Source organism: Hyla sarda, chromosome 2 (assembly GCF_029499605.1).
Source record: "Hyla sarda isolate aHylSar1 chromosome 2, aHylSar1.hap1, whole genome shotgun sequence".
NCBI classification, from domain to species: domain Eukaryota; kingdom Metazoa; phylum Chordata; class Amphibia; order Anura; family Hylidae; genus Hyla; species Hyla sarda.
In genome coordinates, this window is record NC_079190.1 from 100,543,319 (window position 1) to 100,560,199 (window position 16,881).

Below are 16,881 nucleotides of genomic sequence, written 5' to 3' on the forward strand. Positions count from 1 at the left end.
AAAAAATATGGAGAAAAACTGTTCCAGGTTAAACCCCCCCAAAGGACGAGGGGGCACTCCCTCCGTCTGGAGAAGAAAAAGTTTAGTCTCAAGGGGCGACACGCCTTCTTTACCGTGAGAACTGTGAATTTATGGAACGGTCTACCTCAGAACTGGTCACAGCAGGAACAATTAACAGCTTTAAAACAGGATTAGATACATTCCTGGAACAAAATAACATTAATGCTTATGAAGAAATATAAAATCCCATCCCTTCCCCAATATCGCGCCACACCCCTACCCCTTAATTCCCTGGTTGAACTTGATGGACATATGTCTTTTTTCGACCGTACTAACTATGTAACTATGTAATACATGTGAATATGTTAAACTTTGAATTATATTACATATACAGTCATGGCCATAAATGTTGGCACCCTTGAATTTTTTCAAGAAAATTAAGTATTTCTCACAAAAAAGGATTGCAGTAACACATGTTTTTCTATACACGTTTATTCCCTTTGTGTGTATTGGAACTAAACTCAAAAAGGGAGGAAAAAAAGCAAATTAGACATAATGTGAAACCAAACTCCAAAAATGGGCTGGGCAAAATTATTGGCACCCTTAAGTCCTTAAAAAAAATAACTGAAATCAGTCGCTTCCTATAACCATCAATAAGCTTCTTACCCCTCTCAGCCAGAACGTTGGACCACTCTTCCTTTGCAAACTGCTCCAGGTCTCTCTTATTGGAAGGGCGCCTTTTCCCAACAGCAATTTTAATATCTCTCCACAGGTGTTCAATGGGATTTAGATCTGGACTCATTGCTGGCCACTTCAGAACTCTCCAGCACTTTGCTGCCATCCATTTCTGGCTGCTTTTTCACGTATGTTTGGGATCATTGTCCTGCTGGAAGATCCAAGATCTTGGATGCAAACCCAGCTGTCTGACACTGGGTTGTACAGTGCGACCCAAAATCTGTTGGTAATCCTCAGATTTCATGATGCCTTGCACACATTCAAGGTACCCAATGCCAGAGGCAGCCACACAACCCCAAAACATCATTAAACCTCCACCATATTTCACTGTAGGTACTGTGTTCTTTTCTTTGTAGGCCTCATTCCGTTTTCGGTAAACAGTAGAATGATGTGCTATACAAAAAAGCTCTATATTTGGTCTCATCTGTCCACAAGACATTTTCCCAGAAGGATTTTGGCTTACTCAAGTTCATTTTGGCAAAATGTAGTCTTGCTTTTTTATGTCTCTGTGTCAGCAGCGAATTCTTCCTGGGTCTCCTGCCATAGCGTTTCATTTCATTTAAATGTTGACGGATAGTTTGCGCTGACACTGATGCTCCCTGAGCCTGCAGGACAGCTTGAATATCTTTGAACTTGTTTGGGGCTGCTTATCCAACATCCGGACTATCCTGCATTGACACCTTTCATAATTTTTCTCTTCCATTCACGCCCAGGGAGATTAGCTACAGTGCCATGGGTTGCAAACTCCTTGATAATGTTGCACGCTGTGGACAAAGGCAAATTTAGATCTCTAGAGATGGACTTGTAACCTTGAGATTGTTGATATTTTTCCACAATTTTGGTTTCTGTTGTCCATGCTTAGTGTAGCACACACAGACACAATGCAAAGACTAAGTGAACTTCTCTCCTTTTTATCTGCTTTCAGGTGTGATTTTTTATATCACCCACACCTGTTACTTACCCAAGGTGAGTTTAAAGGAGCATCACATGCTTGAAACAATCTTATTTTTCCATTCTTTTGAAAGAGTGCCAATAATTTTGTCCAGCCCATTTTTGGAGTTTGGTATGACATTATGTCCAATTTGCTTTTTCCCCTCACTTTTTTGGTTTAGTTCCAATACACACAAAGGGAATAAACATGTCTATAGCAAAACGTGTGTTACTGCAATCCTTTTCTGTGAAAAATTTCAGGGGTGCCAACATTTACGGCCATGACTGTATGTGGTGCTTAAAAGTTTGTGAACCCTTCTGAATTTTTATATTTCTAGAAAAATGTGACCTAAAACTACATTATATATTCATAGAATTAGTAGATAAGGTAAAACAAATCAAACAAATGAGTAAAAAATATTAGACTCATTAGATATGATGCAATATCACATTTCTGTGAGTAGCAAAAGTATGCAAACCTTTAGGATTAGCAGATAATTAAAAGGGATCAGCAGCCGGGGACCTGTTGCTAATCACAGACATCCACGATCATGCTGATGTCCACCAAAAACCCTTCAGATGCCGTGATCATACTGATCATGGAATTTAAAGTATTAGGGGGGCTTTGAGAGACTTACTGGACCATCAGCAGTGTGATCGCACGTTCAGATGAGTCAAGATGCTCCAAGGCTGCTCCGTGGATTTTTTTCTATGGTCTGATTTCTGACAGACCATACAAACAAATTGCCGATAGACCTGGGGTTGCTTTTAAGAAATCCAAAAATTTGGGAGACGTTCTCACCCGTAGCCGTTATTGTTCTGAACATTCCGGCACTGATTGGTTGAGTTCTACTCTCCCAATAGGCAACCACAGATGTGGAGATTGTAACTGGTGTGGTTCTTCAAAAGAAATCCCTCTTAAGGAAAAGTTTTTTCCTTTTTTTTTTTAAAGTCAGGGACTTCAAATATGCTGTCATACTAAATTTGTTGTTTACGGAGTCGAGTGTGAATGTGGTCATTTCTACATTGGTAGTACTGTGCGACCTGTTCACACTAGATTCTGGGAGCACATCTATTCTATTAGCACTTTAAAAAGGTTCTCCGTGACTTATACAGAATGTACAGTACATGAAGAACATGAGGGGAATGCGGCTGTTTTAAAATTATTTTTTTCATAGAAAGGGTCAAACTGGAAGCCGGAGGTGATAAAACAAAGTTTCTCCGTGAACAAGAGGCCAGTTAGATCCTGCGTACTGGTGCACAGGGACCCGCAGGCTTAAACGACAAGATTGATTTTAGTCTGTTCGTTTAAGATCTGAGCCTCAACTGCGTGTTTTTCTATATGTTTTTACCTGTTGTTAACTCACTTGGCACTTTATAGGTTAAAACATACACCTGACTACGTCATTGCCTAGGTATTTATACTGGCACTGACATAGAGAAGTGAGTGGTCTGAAGAAACACGTGATATGTGTGAAATAGCTATCACCATCTCTGTTGGCGTCCCTCTCCAGTTATGCTGTATCGTCGTTTTTATGCTTTTGCACAACAGAATTCACTGTTTCTGCAACTGGATGGGTGAGTGTCATTCTTACATTACTCTCTCTGGAATACTTACTGTGGACTTGTCTTCTATGAATTGAGCACCGCTCACGGACAAGAACAGTTTCTTGACATCCATCCATGCTCACCTGTGTTGTTGCCGTCACGGCTCAGCTGTGCCGAATGCTTTTCCTACCTTTGTGCAGGAATTGGAAATATAACTATCCTATAGCACTGAACAGTAATAGTGATTAATAGATTGCTATAAATAGTCTGATATGGGTAAAAAAGGTTTCCCACGCAAAATATTCTGCTTGCAGCAGCCTCCTATTGGTTTCAATGGGAGTTCTGCTGCTCAGGTCACACATCGAGAGTTTCACAACTGAACTTTTTACAAGGAATTGGATTCCGGCAGAAGATTGAACATGTTCGCCAGAGGAATGTCATCAGTCAAAGCGTTGATCTCGGACTATTTTAGAACGGTGAAATATCACTAAAGAATATCAGGAAGGAATTTCTTACTGAGTCTCCTCAGAGTGAACGTACCCTATCATGGCACAAACAAAGGAGATTTCTGAGGACATTAGAAGAGTTGCTGATGTTAATCAGGGTAGACATGGTTACAAAACCATCTCTAAAGAGTTTGGACTCCACTAATCTACAGTCAGACAGGTTATATACAAATGGCTGTCAGACACAAGCATTGTACCTGTCATAAGTTTTTAAAAAAGGGGGAAAAAATACAGCTATTATGGTGACTGATCTTTTGTTTCTTTAGTCGCTTAGAGGTTACCTTGTCCATTGTCATCCCACAGACTATTAAATCCCCTGATCTTTAGACCAAACTTATGCAGAAATATAGAAAATTATAAAGGGTTCACAATCTTTCAAGCACTACTGTTAGGGGAAAGCAGCATCTGCGTCATCATCCAGAAACCTGAAGACCCCCTTTCCATGGCATTACCAGTTGTAAATAGTTGACAAATGTCGTTCTTTGTCTCAACAGTGTTTTAGTGAGAGAGCAGTGATGTGATAAAAGAGAAGTTCTGTAATGTAAGGGAAAACATCCCAGGATATAGAGCGCCCCCCCCCCCCCCACATGACATGCACGGGAAAATTCTATTTTGAATTGAAGGAAAGAGACATGTACTGTATGGGAAACAGAAAACTATAAAACTGACCCATTACTTCGGATGTCAGGTGTCATAGGTCTGCACAGAAAATAATTTTCTGCTTGTGCATACAATAAGTAGTTGCGGTTTAGGGACCCAAGCTGTTCTGACAATCACCAGTAAAGAGCTAAGAAGTAGGATTTAGTGGAGATATACAAGCAGAGGCCCAGTGGTTCTTGGCATTAATACTGCTTATGAGAAGGATCAACCACGGGGCAAACGTTGGTTAAAAAAAAACTTACATATAGATTGCTTCACAATTCAATAAGCCTAGAGTGGTTGGAGCATAATGGTAAAGGTTTCTGACATCTAGGTTTTAATTATTTGTTACTGACAATGATTCTTACCCTTCTGGAGTCCACAGCAGCATACATGATGTCCATCCAACCTTTAAATGTAGCCTAAGTAAAATAAAAAACATTGTAAAATATGCATTTTTCATATAGAAACTGGCAAATAAAAGTATTTCCATAGCTCATGCTGCTGGAGAAAATGATTACATTTATTTAATGATCTATTCAAAGGAGAAAAAATAAAACAAGTACTGAAAGACTGAAAAACAGATGGTTATAGCTATAATAAGACAAAATAAACATAAAGAGGGTGCTTACTACTTGAAGCAAGGCAAGATATCCAGCCCCAACATTGTCAAAGTTGATTTTCACATTTTTCCATCTGACTTCTGTGTAGTTTTGGTTTATCAGACTTTCACAGTCTGTCTGGTTGTTTACGTCTTCTATTAGGAATCTGTCTTCTGCTGTCTCATTGTAACAGTAATAGTATTTGCCAGCAAACAAGTTGACCCCCATGATACTAAAAATCAGCCAGAATATAAGGCAGACCAGCAGTACATTCATAATGGAAGGAATTGCACCAACCAAAGCGTTGACTACAACCTGCATTGGAAGGAAATAACAACATTGTAGTATAACAATGGAAGATTTTAGAAACATCTGATCTTACATGGGAATGGTTAAAATTAAAGGCCACCTACAGCTATAAATTCAACAGTAAGCTGGGTATTGAGTAATAGAGAATACCATAGGTGAATCTATGACAAAGTGAATATCATTACAAAATATGTGTTGGGCAATGATGCACAAGTCGTACATTTTAGAGAATAACAGATTATGTACTCTCATGAGTGAGATAGTGTCACATTATTGTTTAAGAATGCTATGAATCTATGGCAGATAAGGTAAATCTTAGATTTGATGCTGATATGCTATATGATATATGTTAAAATATAATTGTGGAATTGTATGGCACCTATGTGACCAGTAGGGGCCTTTAGACGGACATTCCCAAATATCGACAAAACATTCATTAAGAAGTGGACAGTGTCCATACAGAGCGCACTGGTGACTATGCATGTTATATATGCCTCAGGCAGCTGGCTGAGCATGCGTGTAATGCAAGCTCAAGTTGAAAAAAGCCATATTCCCTCCTCTGTATTACACAGAGTTTTTGGATCACATCAAGGTGTTGCAGAGAATAGTTAGATCTTCAATTACTTACATAAACATGTTACACTAAAAAGTATTCAGCATTAAAAGTAGAGTGGAATAAGCCATGGAAAAAAACGTATGGTTCGATAAAAGTGTTTTCCCCATTGGCTGGCATTTTACAGTGTACATACAGATAGTGTAAAATGTGCAATGCATTGGGAAAGTCACTTTTTTCATATTGTTTTATGTCGCACCTTGTGCTAAATGAAAAAAAAAAATTACGTTTTCCCCATCATTATATCTTATAATGATGAAGTGAATTCAAAATGTTAAAAATCTTTGCTAATTTATTGAAAAGGAAAAAACTAAAATATTGCATTGACATAAGTATTTAGAGCCTTTCCTGTGACACTTTAAGGTTAGCTCTGGGGGTCTCCCATTTCTCTTGATCACCTCTGAGATGTTTCTACACCTTGATAGAAGTCACATGGGGTCAACCCTGTCTGTATAAGATCTCACCGCTGACAATGTAGATCACAGCAAAAACCAAGTTATGAGGAGGAAGAACTGCCCATAGAGGTCAGAGATAGGATTGTGTGGAGGAACAGATCTGGAGAAGTGTACAATAAACATTACTGCTGCACTGAAAGTTCCCATGTGCACAGTGGCCTGCATAAGTTTGGGACAACCAGCACTTAGAGCCCGCCGCACCATCAAATTAAGTAATTGGGGGAGAAGGGCCTTGATATGAGAGGTGACCAAAAATTCAAAGGGTCACTCTTTCTGAGCTCCAAAGACTGAATGTGCAGATGGGAGAAACTTTCATAAGGTAATTCATAACTGCAGCACTCTGCAATTGGGACTTTATGGCAGAGTGGCCAGAAAGAAGCCTTTCCTCAGTAAAAGACACATAAAAGCCACCTGAAGTTTCCAAAAGAGCACCTAAAAGACTCTCCGACTGTGAGAAACAAGATTCCCTGGTCTGATAAAACTAAGACTGAACTTTCTGGCCTCAATTTTAAGCATCACTGTGGTGAAGGGCAGATGTTGTTAACCCTTAGGGCAGATGGTATTAACCCTTAGTGTTTGTGATGCCAGGGTGTGGTTATCCTCTACCCCACCTGAGGTATGGCCGCTGGTTCCTGGGACAGACACGGGGCAAATAATCACTCTGATGTAAGGTTACGGAACAACGGCACTTTACTGAGGCAGACAGATGTTAAAGTCTTTACAGCTCAGTTCAGGCCCAAGGAAATGCTCAGTGGACTTTAGGAGACTTGTTGGCTCTCTGGGACTTGTGGATGTAATCCACATTGACTTTAGAGACTTGACAGACTTGGCTATGCTGACTATACTTATCCCCTGTATTTGTGCTTACCAGGCTTTGACTTTCACCTGTAGGGGTTACTGACAGTGGATGCGTGGCTGCGTGACTAGGCCCTGGTCTCCCTCAGGAACACCAGACAACTCTCTGGTGTTCACTTGACTGTACCTCAGCAGAGAACTTATCTGACTAGCTCCTCCCTGCTATATATGAGAAATTTGGAGGGGTTCCATAGGTCACCAACAAGTCACCTGGTCACTTACACCTTCCTTGGTTACATAGGGCTTAACAACAGGATTTAAAGATACATTAAAACATAATGCAATAAATTAACTCTGTATGGGCAATGAGAGTTCTGAGAAGTGTGGAGGCCAGGGGACTGGGACTGAGTCCACCTGATAGGACCTACAGGGTACAGAAGGACCACTTCTGTACTGGGTCACCACATTATGTTTGCAGGAAAGTGGCCACTGCTCATCACCAGCCCAATACCATCCCTACAGTGAAGCATAGAGGGGGCAGTATCATACAGTGGGGATGTTTTTTAGCAGCTGGCACTGGGAGACTGGTCAGGGTTGACGGAAAGCGAAATGAAGCAAAGTACAGATATATTCTTAATGAAAACCTGATCTAGAGCATTCTAGACCACAGACTGGGAAGAAGGTTCACCTTCCAATAATACAATGTCCCTAAGCACACAGCCAAGGAAACAGGCATGGCATAAGGACAACTCTTTGAAAGTCATTAAGTGGCCCAACCAGAGTCCTGATTTGAATCCAGCGATGATCCCCAAACTGACAGAGCTTTAGAAGATTTTCAGAGAAGCATGGCAGCAAACTCATGTGTACAAACCTTGAGGCATCATACCCAAGAAGACTGGAGGCTGTAATCTCTGCCAAAGGTTCTACAACTTAGTACTGAATAAAGGGTCTGAATACTTGTCTGAATGTCAATGCAATATTTTTGATTTACAAAGATTTGTAGCTCTGTTCTCACTTTGTCATTATGGGATTCGCAAAGCCCTGCCACCACCACACCTATCCTCTCCTTTCAGTGCTGGGACCGCTGTGTAGTAAGACACAGCGCATGCGCCCCTCCTGATGTGCGCCCCACCGCCCTGCATTGACAGAGCAAGCGCTCGCTCCTGCTGCCTATGCTCTCATTGCGCAGGTGCAGTACTAGAGGAACGGAGGAGCGCATGCGCTGTGTCTTACTACACAGCGGTCCCAGCGCTGAAAGGAAAGGATAGGCATGGTGGTGGCGGGGCTTTGCGAACCGCAAGCCACGCCTATCCGACTGTGCCTGACCGCTGGATATATGTATTTTATAAGTTATAAAATAAGGAGCAAAAGCGATAAAGGTATGATTGCACTCATGTTATGGACATCTGTAACATTGTAGTAGTCTTAGGGGCTAAAAACTCATGACAGTTGCGCTTTAAATGCATTGCTTTACTCTGTTCTTGCCTAAAGTTACATTATGTATTAAAGAGCTTTCTCTTGCACAACTGCATTCTAAAGTCTGCAGGTCATTGATACCAGTGTAAAAATCAATATATATATATTTTCTGCTAAGACATATAGTACTGGTGTGTCTGTCAATTGGTTCCACCAGCAACTGCCAAAATTGTAAAAGCACCTGGTGACTAAAATATATGATGCCACTCAGGAACACTGAGTAATGCAATACATAAACAATAAGTAAAGCTAAATTACTTAACCTTTCATACTGATATAATTATATTTAAAGGTAAATCTACAGGTTTGTGTAATCACTAGTATATTTTTAAAGGCTTTATTACATCTAAAATGTGTGAAGTCACACATTTGGTTGAGAAAACTAACTCCTAATCCAATCACACTCCAATCCTCTTCAACCAATACATCCTACTGGCATAATGCAGTGGCACACCCATGGCCTTCAGTGGTGCAATATAATGGAAACCCATACTAACACCTTACATACAGAATCACTAACTACAGTAGTTTATCTAGTAGAAGGCATTTGATAGAACTGTTCTGTGCCCTGTTCGATGAGTAGCTTTTATATTGTATTGCATAGAATATATTATTAAAAACTTTTGTTAGTGCATTGACCACTTGTGTTGAAATTTTAATAATTCCACTCTGCATTTAAATGAAATCTTCATTTGTATCCATTTACATAACTTTATAATATTCACCTCAAGAGGGAACATGGCTTTTATGTGACTTTTTGCATTGGCAGTTAGTATATTGCATGCATGTTTTATTGCATTAATATCACTTAAAAAAATAAAACAAACTTAAAGAGACATGGTAGTTCTTTCTGAGACAAAGTTAACAAGAAGCTGAGAACACAAAGAACTACAGAACATGTAATGATTCAAAGCTTGCACTAACATGCTTTCTATCATTAAATGTGCCCATTCTTATTAATCTACAAACTTGATACAACTATCATAAGGATATACAGGAGGAGAAGTTATGGCATCCAAAAAAGCGGCTCTTCTAATTCTTTAGTTGCACTTCTAAAAGTACCATGTTTAAACATGAGCCACAACTGTTACTTGGTTTACTACCTATCATTAAAAAGTAAAGGATGACAATCTGGATCCGTATGGTTAAACGGGTATTCCAGGCCCAAACTTTTTTTTATATATCAACTGGCTCCGGCAAGTTAAACAGATTTGTAAACTACTTCTATTAAAAAATCTTAATCCTTCCAATAGTTATTAGCTTCTGAAGTTGAGTTGTTGTTTTCTGTCTAACTGCTCTCTGATGACTCACGTCCCGGGAGCTGTGCAGTTCCTATGGGGATATTCTCCCATCATCCACAGCTCCCGGGACGTGACATCATCATTGAGCAGTTAGACAGAAAACTTCAGAAGCTAATAACTATTGGAAGGATTAAGATTTTTTAATAGAAGTAATTTACAAATCTGTTTAACTTTCCAGAGCCAGTTGATATATATGTAAAAAGGTTTTGCCTGGAACACCCCTTTAATTACTGTACAGTCATTTTTTTTAACCAAGTATGTCCTTAACAATACCCTGCATTTCTAGTATTGTTTTGATAACCAACTTGTTTTCTATTCTATTTCATGGTTATAGCAGAGCTTGAAACAAAAGTATATCACAAAGGGGAAGGGCTGGTGACTGTCGAAGAAAAGAATACCCACAATTTCATCTCATGTTACTCTCTTGAACGTCAGTTTTAGTAAATGCTTGTTTTTCTAGTGGAATAACAATTCCTCATCAGTACCTGCTTTAACAGACTGATGCACTTAGGAGGTGTCTACTGCAGTAGTAGGAAGAAGAAAGTGAGAGTCGTGACAGGGCTGGGGTAAGGTGATAAGCTGAAGAGATACAGGGTAGACTATGGCAACGAGCCATAGCAGCATGTTGCTAGTCTAAGAAACTAAAGAAACCCATAATAACTTGAAGCTTGAGTCTATTGGTTCAGACTGAGATCAATGGGTTACCACAAAAAGGAAGACTGAGAAATACAAAACTCTGACAGAGACTAAGGGAAATGTTGGATGGTCATAGAGGCTTGAGAGGATAGTGGGCGAGAGTGTTATACTGGAGTATTTAAAGCTGCTTCTAAGATGGGGTAAGAGAAAGTGTCACAAGTGTGATGATGGAGGCTCAGAGTGATTGTCACAATTATCCTCCGATGTGTTCAGATTGTGTGTGGGTCACTTGTGTGTAGTGCTTGCAAAAGATGCACATTGCCATGGGTGAAATATAAGTGCTAACACAAAAATTGCAGCACTGCAAGCCCTAAAATATATATGTATAATCTGAACCATACTGCTATAGAAAAACAATGAAGGTTCTTAGCATACCATTTGATCAAATAGTGTGTACAATCCCACCACGGTAAGGTGACCTAATCGGGATGGACCCCACACTATAGATATGCCTCTCCTGGTGGTCTAGCACAATGCCTACAAATTCTGGGCATTTAGGATCCATCTTAACTTCTAAAAACAACCAAGGGGATGTTTAGAGTGTACAACCAAGGCCGAGGCAGCCACTTCCTCCACAATACAAAATTTATGGTGGCATTATCCAATCACAAGTATGTTACCCAGTATGGTGGTTAATACTTATGCACAGCGACAATGTGAATTATTATTGTGTAGGACGGGATAATGTATTATCTATTTTAATGTATTTCCCAAATGAGTGCATGAGCCTTGTGGAACAAAGTCCACACCACCAAACACCAGGACCTGGCTGTGGTGAAAAAGGCAGAAATGTCAAGTGTAAATGTCACTATGAGCTGAATCCACAGTTCTTAATCTTGCCACCAATTATGATTACTTTGCTGGCATCACAGAGTGTAACAAATTATAATTTAGGTTTTCTCCCTTTGGAGTGACTTCTTCTATTAACCCTGCATGACTGCCCAGACTTTAAGAACCTGCAGGCACTATTAGTATATACAAGCATTGTTTGCACCCTGGATTCTTTCAATATATTTCTGACAAAGCAATTCTTACGGTTCCATATTGGAGCTTCACCTTAATGAAAATACCTTTATGTGATTGTTTTGAGTGCAATGCATGGATTTGCATGATACAATTGAGTCCAATATAGTGATTCGCTACAGAGAATTGATAGATTTGCATGAAACAATTTTCACTTTAGCAACAGAAAATGAAGTAAACATGTAGGGTCTTGAAAATAAGTTTTTAAATCAGTGGGAAGCACAAATGCAAACATTTTAATGTAAAATGGCTACATTTTAAGAACCCCTCAGGGTTAAGATTTTCTATGTTCAAGGATGTCATATGCTCATTCTATAGGCACAATTTAAGCACAAAAACAAGTCATATAAATTAACATAAAATCTTGACATCTTTTAGGAATGACAGAAGCATAGAAGCAGATTTAAAATAAAAGAAAATAAAAGTTAATAAAAGGCTGTTTATCGGTGCAGCAGGCAGCCCCCCCCCCCCCCCCCCCGTTTTTGGGGATGGATTGGAAGATCTTATAGACGATGACCATGCAAAAGCATTAGACATCTTCACTGCAGTTTGGGTGTAAATTTCATTGTATAAAAATATTTACATAAGTGTTTTTACTTAAGAGGTATTGTTGGGGGTCAAATATTACCCACGCTACATTTAAAGGGGTACTCCAGTGGAAAACTTTTTTTTTTTTTTTTAAATCAACTGGTGCTAGAAAGTTAAACAGATTTGTAAATTACTTCTATTAAAAAATCTTAATCCTTCTAATACTTATTAGCTGCTGAATACTACAGAGGAAATTCTTTTCTTTTTGGAACACAGTGCTCTCTGCTGATATCATGACCACAGTGCTCTCTGCTGACATCTCTGTCCATTTTAGCAACTGTCTGTTTAGAGCAGCATATGTTTGCTATGGGGATTTTCTTCTACTCTGGACAGTTCTTAAAATGGACAGAGATGTCAGCAGAGAGCACTGTGGTCATGATGTCAGCAGAGAGCTCTGTGTTCCAAAAAGAAAATAATTTCCTCTGTAGTTTTCAGCAGCTAATAAGTACTAGAAGAATTAAGATATTTTAATAGAGGTAATTTACAAATCTGTTTACCTTTCTGGCACCAGTTGATAAAAAAAAAAAAAAAGGTTTCCACCACCAGAGTACCCCTTTAACAATGCCAAATGGGTACATTTCATTTATGCAACTGTTAGACAAGCAGCAACCAGCACCGGCATCTAAACAATCTACTTAGCAATGTCTATGAGAAGTATTTATCACTATTATTTACTGCATAAATTGGGTATGTTCCCAATTGTTTAAGGAAGCAAAGTAAAGTTTTTAATGATTCGATTGGGTTCCTACAACCACAGTAATAGCACAGGGCACCATAAAGCAGAGAGAGATGTGGCAGGAAGTGAAAAAGCTTCGCTGTCAGACAAGCCTTCCAGTCTTCGTAAGACTGGACTGAGAACAACAAGGTGCAGCAAGATGAATTAAACCAAGATGTGAAAGTCACTTTAATTGGATGATTTAATAAATGATCTCTTCTATCTTGAACAAAGACAAAGTTCTTTAAATTTCTGCAAATCTACACCCAGTTACCCAGATAATATACCAAACAACTTAAGAAGATGAGTTGCAAAGGGTTCAAATTCCTCTTCTTTGCACCTGGTGATTCTCCCTATAGAGATATAGCAGGGAAACCATCTGGGTGCTGGAGACAAGCCAGGCCACATGAGAACAGCCAATGTTACAATGTACTACGGATGATACAGTATGTCATTTTTGGCCAGTATCAATGTGATGAGGCAGCTGAATGCATCTCCCTTGTTTTAGCAGAGGGTGCAGGGAATAAGGAAGTCAGCAGCTGCATCATGATTTCTGAATTTCAATCCAATTTGATCAGTTCTAGCATGCTTAAAACTGCTCCGTATGCATGCAGAAGGATCAGCTGCTTTCAGCATCTTACCCTCATCCCTTCAAATCGTGACAAGGCTCTTAGGGGTCTCAAAGCTCTTAAGGTCCTAAGGGACTTAATGGCACCTAGTTCCGAGTAGCCCAGGGCATTAGCTACAAGACTTACTAAAGATACCTACACAGAAACAGAAAAGCAAAGAGAGGTTCCAGACTGTTAGAATGAAAGCCTAACACTGATTGAACAGCCTGGATTCAAGACTGGTAGCCTCAGCTGTCTAAGTCACGTGACAGAAGCAACCTGGAAGGAAACATGGTTGAAAAGGTGTTAGCATGGGAAGGAGAAATATATGAGAAGCAGGAACCACAAGGATAGACATAAAGGCCTGTTCAAGCTGACAAAGTTCTTACCCTGGCCCATCACCATCTCCAGGTTACAGCGGCTCCCATTAAATTAAGCCAGACAAATTAAAGGTACCTGTGAGAAAGAATACAAATAAACATATACAGGACAGGCCTCCTAAAAATATGTCAGCGGAAGGACAAAGATAGGTGTTGTGTAGCTAAACCTGTGTCATACTATGTTGTAGTCTCTTCCTTTCATTCTCGTATGTTTATGTTACATTAATGGGGATTCTAGGCAGGTGGCTTTCATGAAGGACTTCAATAGAGATGAAGTTACAGTGATTTATCACAAACTTCTCGGCTCGGCAGTTGCTGACTTTAGCCTGCATAAATTAATTCAGCTTTCAGGTGCGCCGGTGGGCTGGAAAAGGTGGATGCAGTCCTAAGAGACTCTCCTAGGTCTGTATCCACCTTTTCCAGCCCACCGGAGCACCTGGAAGCTGAACTAATTTATACAGGCTAAAGTCAGCAACCGCCGAGAAGTTTGTGACAAATCGAATCACTGTAACTTTACTCATCTCTAGACTTCAGACACTTTTTGGTCCTTAAAAAATTACAACATAAAGAAAAGTGATGTACACACCTGAAACTCCATAAGTTGATAAGAAACAATGGAGGCAAATGTCAGAGACCCAACATAATCACTTTCTCTAAGATGCTAACCTCATCCTGTGAAACTTAGTGGACATAGAGCTAGATACAGAAATATCTTTGCTTTCTGTGTCTAATATAGAAGCTTTGTCACCAAGTCTGTGTTGCAGTCTATTACTTTCTGAGCTAAAGAGACTGGTTTCTTTCTTATGGGGTTGACTCTTATGGTTTCTTTCTTATGGGGTTGCAGAGTAAGACCTGTGGGACATAACAAATGCAAAATACAAATAGTTCTGTAAAATGAGAATGGTTAGTTAATACAATAGTTTACAGCTTGTATTGGAAATAAATATATATATATATATATATATATATATATATTCCTAAGAATAAAGGATTTACAATCCCTATTAGGGACCTTTCGTACAGCAGAATTTCCGGCTGGAGAAATTACAGTCGATCATTCCCTGGGCAGAAGCCGTCCCAAAACTGTTCAGAAATACTCTGTCTCCTTAGACGGCAATGCATTTTAGAGCTGATTCTGCAGAAAGAATAATCATGCTAATTCTTTCTCTGGATCTCGCAATTAAAATTTCTGCAGCAGACGTTTCCGCCATGGAAATTCTGCTAGTGCATGGTGCAGCCGAATCCCATTAAAAACAATGGTATTCTGCTGTAATACAATTCTGAGCTGAATTTTTCAGCTTGGAAATTCCACTGTGAGAATGGGCCCTTAGGCTAAGTTTCTACTTGTTTTTTTTTGTGTGTTTTTCCCCAAAAACGCCAAAATGGCCCCCATGGCATTATTTCATTGAAAAAACGCTGTGGCTAGCTAGATGTTAGCTGTAAATCAATGAAAAATCGCAAAATTATTTTTCCACTTTGCGTTTTTCAGTTTGGCGCTTTTTAAATCCTTCTGGTGTTTTTTCACTCTTTTTGGCATTTTTCAGCTCCTTGGCGGTTTTGCAAAGTTGCAGCATGTTGAGCCTATGGCGTTTTTTCCCCTGAAAACATGGAAAGACGACTTGTGAGTTTTAACTTTAATAACATTTTGTAGGGTACCATTAAAAAAAATATTTTAAAAAAGATACAGTAGTGATGGTAAAAATGGTATCTAACGAAATTTATCATTTTTATAACAACATTTTTATACATTTTTAAAACAGGGATCAATTTATGTGTGCGGGCAGGGCACTAAAAATGTAGCTGACAATAATAAAAATGTAGTGTGTGTGTTTTTCACTTTTTTTTTCTTTACATTTTCTAGGTAGTACAGTATACTACTCCCAGCATGGAAGACACTGTTTCATGATGGGAGTAGTAGTACCTGTAATAAATGACAGATCGCCCCGGGACCGTTGCGATCCTTCTGTATAATGTATAGATGCGGCCGGCCACTCTTCTATGGTCCCCTGCACTGCCGTATATATACACCTATTCATATCTCCTGCAGAGAGCTGTGATTGGCCAGATGATTCCATCCAAGCACAACTCTCTATGGGAAATATGAATAGGTGTATATATAAGTCAGTGCAGGGGACCATAGAAGAGCGGCCGGCCGCATCTATACATTGTACAGGAGGATCACAGCGGGTCTCAGGAGTGACATCCGCTGTGATCTTTCCTTAACTGCAGATACTACTGCTCCCAACATGGAGTACACTCTGCTCAATGCTGGGAGCTGTAGTATCTGCATTAATAGACAGATCGCAACAGGTGTCAGAAGGGACACTCGCGGCGATCTGTCTATTAATGCAGGTACTACAGCTCCCAGCATGGAGCAGAGTGTGCTCCATGTTGAGAGTAGTAGTATTTGCAGTTAAGGACAGATCACAGCAGGTGTTACTCCTGACACCCGATGCGATCGTCCTATATATTGCAGAGATGCGGAGCGGCTTTCTCCTGCGCTCCGCATCTCTGCACTATACTCCGGACGGCCAGTGATATGAATAGAACATCTCTCATTCATATTTCCCTCTGAGAGCGAGAATTGGCTGCAACCATCCGGCCAATCCACACTCTGGGTGGAAAAAATGAATAAGTGATGTGAATTTCTATTCACATCACTGGCCGGCCGGAGTATAGTGCAGAGATGCGAGCTGCATAGAGCCGCTCCACAACTCTGCTATATTATGGACGATTGCATCGGGTGTCAGGAGTGACACCCGGTGCGATATGTCTATTAGTACAGGTACTACTACTCCCATCATGGAACAGTCTGTTCCATGCTGGGAGTAGTAGTACTACCTACAAAATGTAAAAAAAAATTAGAGAAAAAAAAGTGAAACACACATAAAAAATTTATTAAAATTTTGTTATAAAAAAATATAAATTTCGTTAAATTAATTTTTTTCCATCACTACTGCAT

The 16,881-nt window shown here is 39.7% G+C and overlaps 1 protein-coding gene across 9 annotated transcripts in view; it reads right to left on the reverse strand.

The window, feature by feature from the left end:
- Positions 1–16,881, reverse strand: part of SCN8A (sodium voltage-gated channel alpha subunit 8) — a 260,584-nt gene that overhangs the window by 29,921 nt on the left and 213,782 nt on the right. For 6 of the 9 annotated variants that reach the window (XM_056562694.1, XM_056562698.1, XM_056562693.1 and 3 more), the window contains exons 21-23: positions 13,573–13,695; positions 4,991–5,275; positions 4,727–4,780 (exon numbers count right to left, since the gene is read on the reverse strand). In XM_056562694.1, coding sequence (XP_056418669.1) covers positions 4,727–4,780; positions 4,991–5,275; positions 13,573–13,695 — 462 coding nt within the window. The remainder of the gene's footprint in view (positions 1–4,726; positions 4,781–4,990; positions 5,276–13,572; positions 13,696–16,881) is intronic. The other 3 variants (XM_056562701.1, XM_056562700.1, XM_056562699.1) reach the window with 1 other exon arrangement.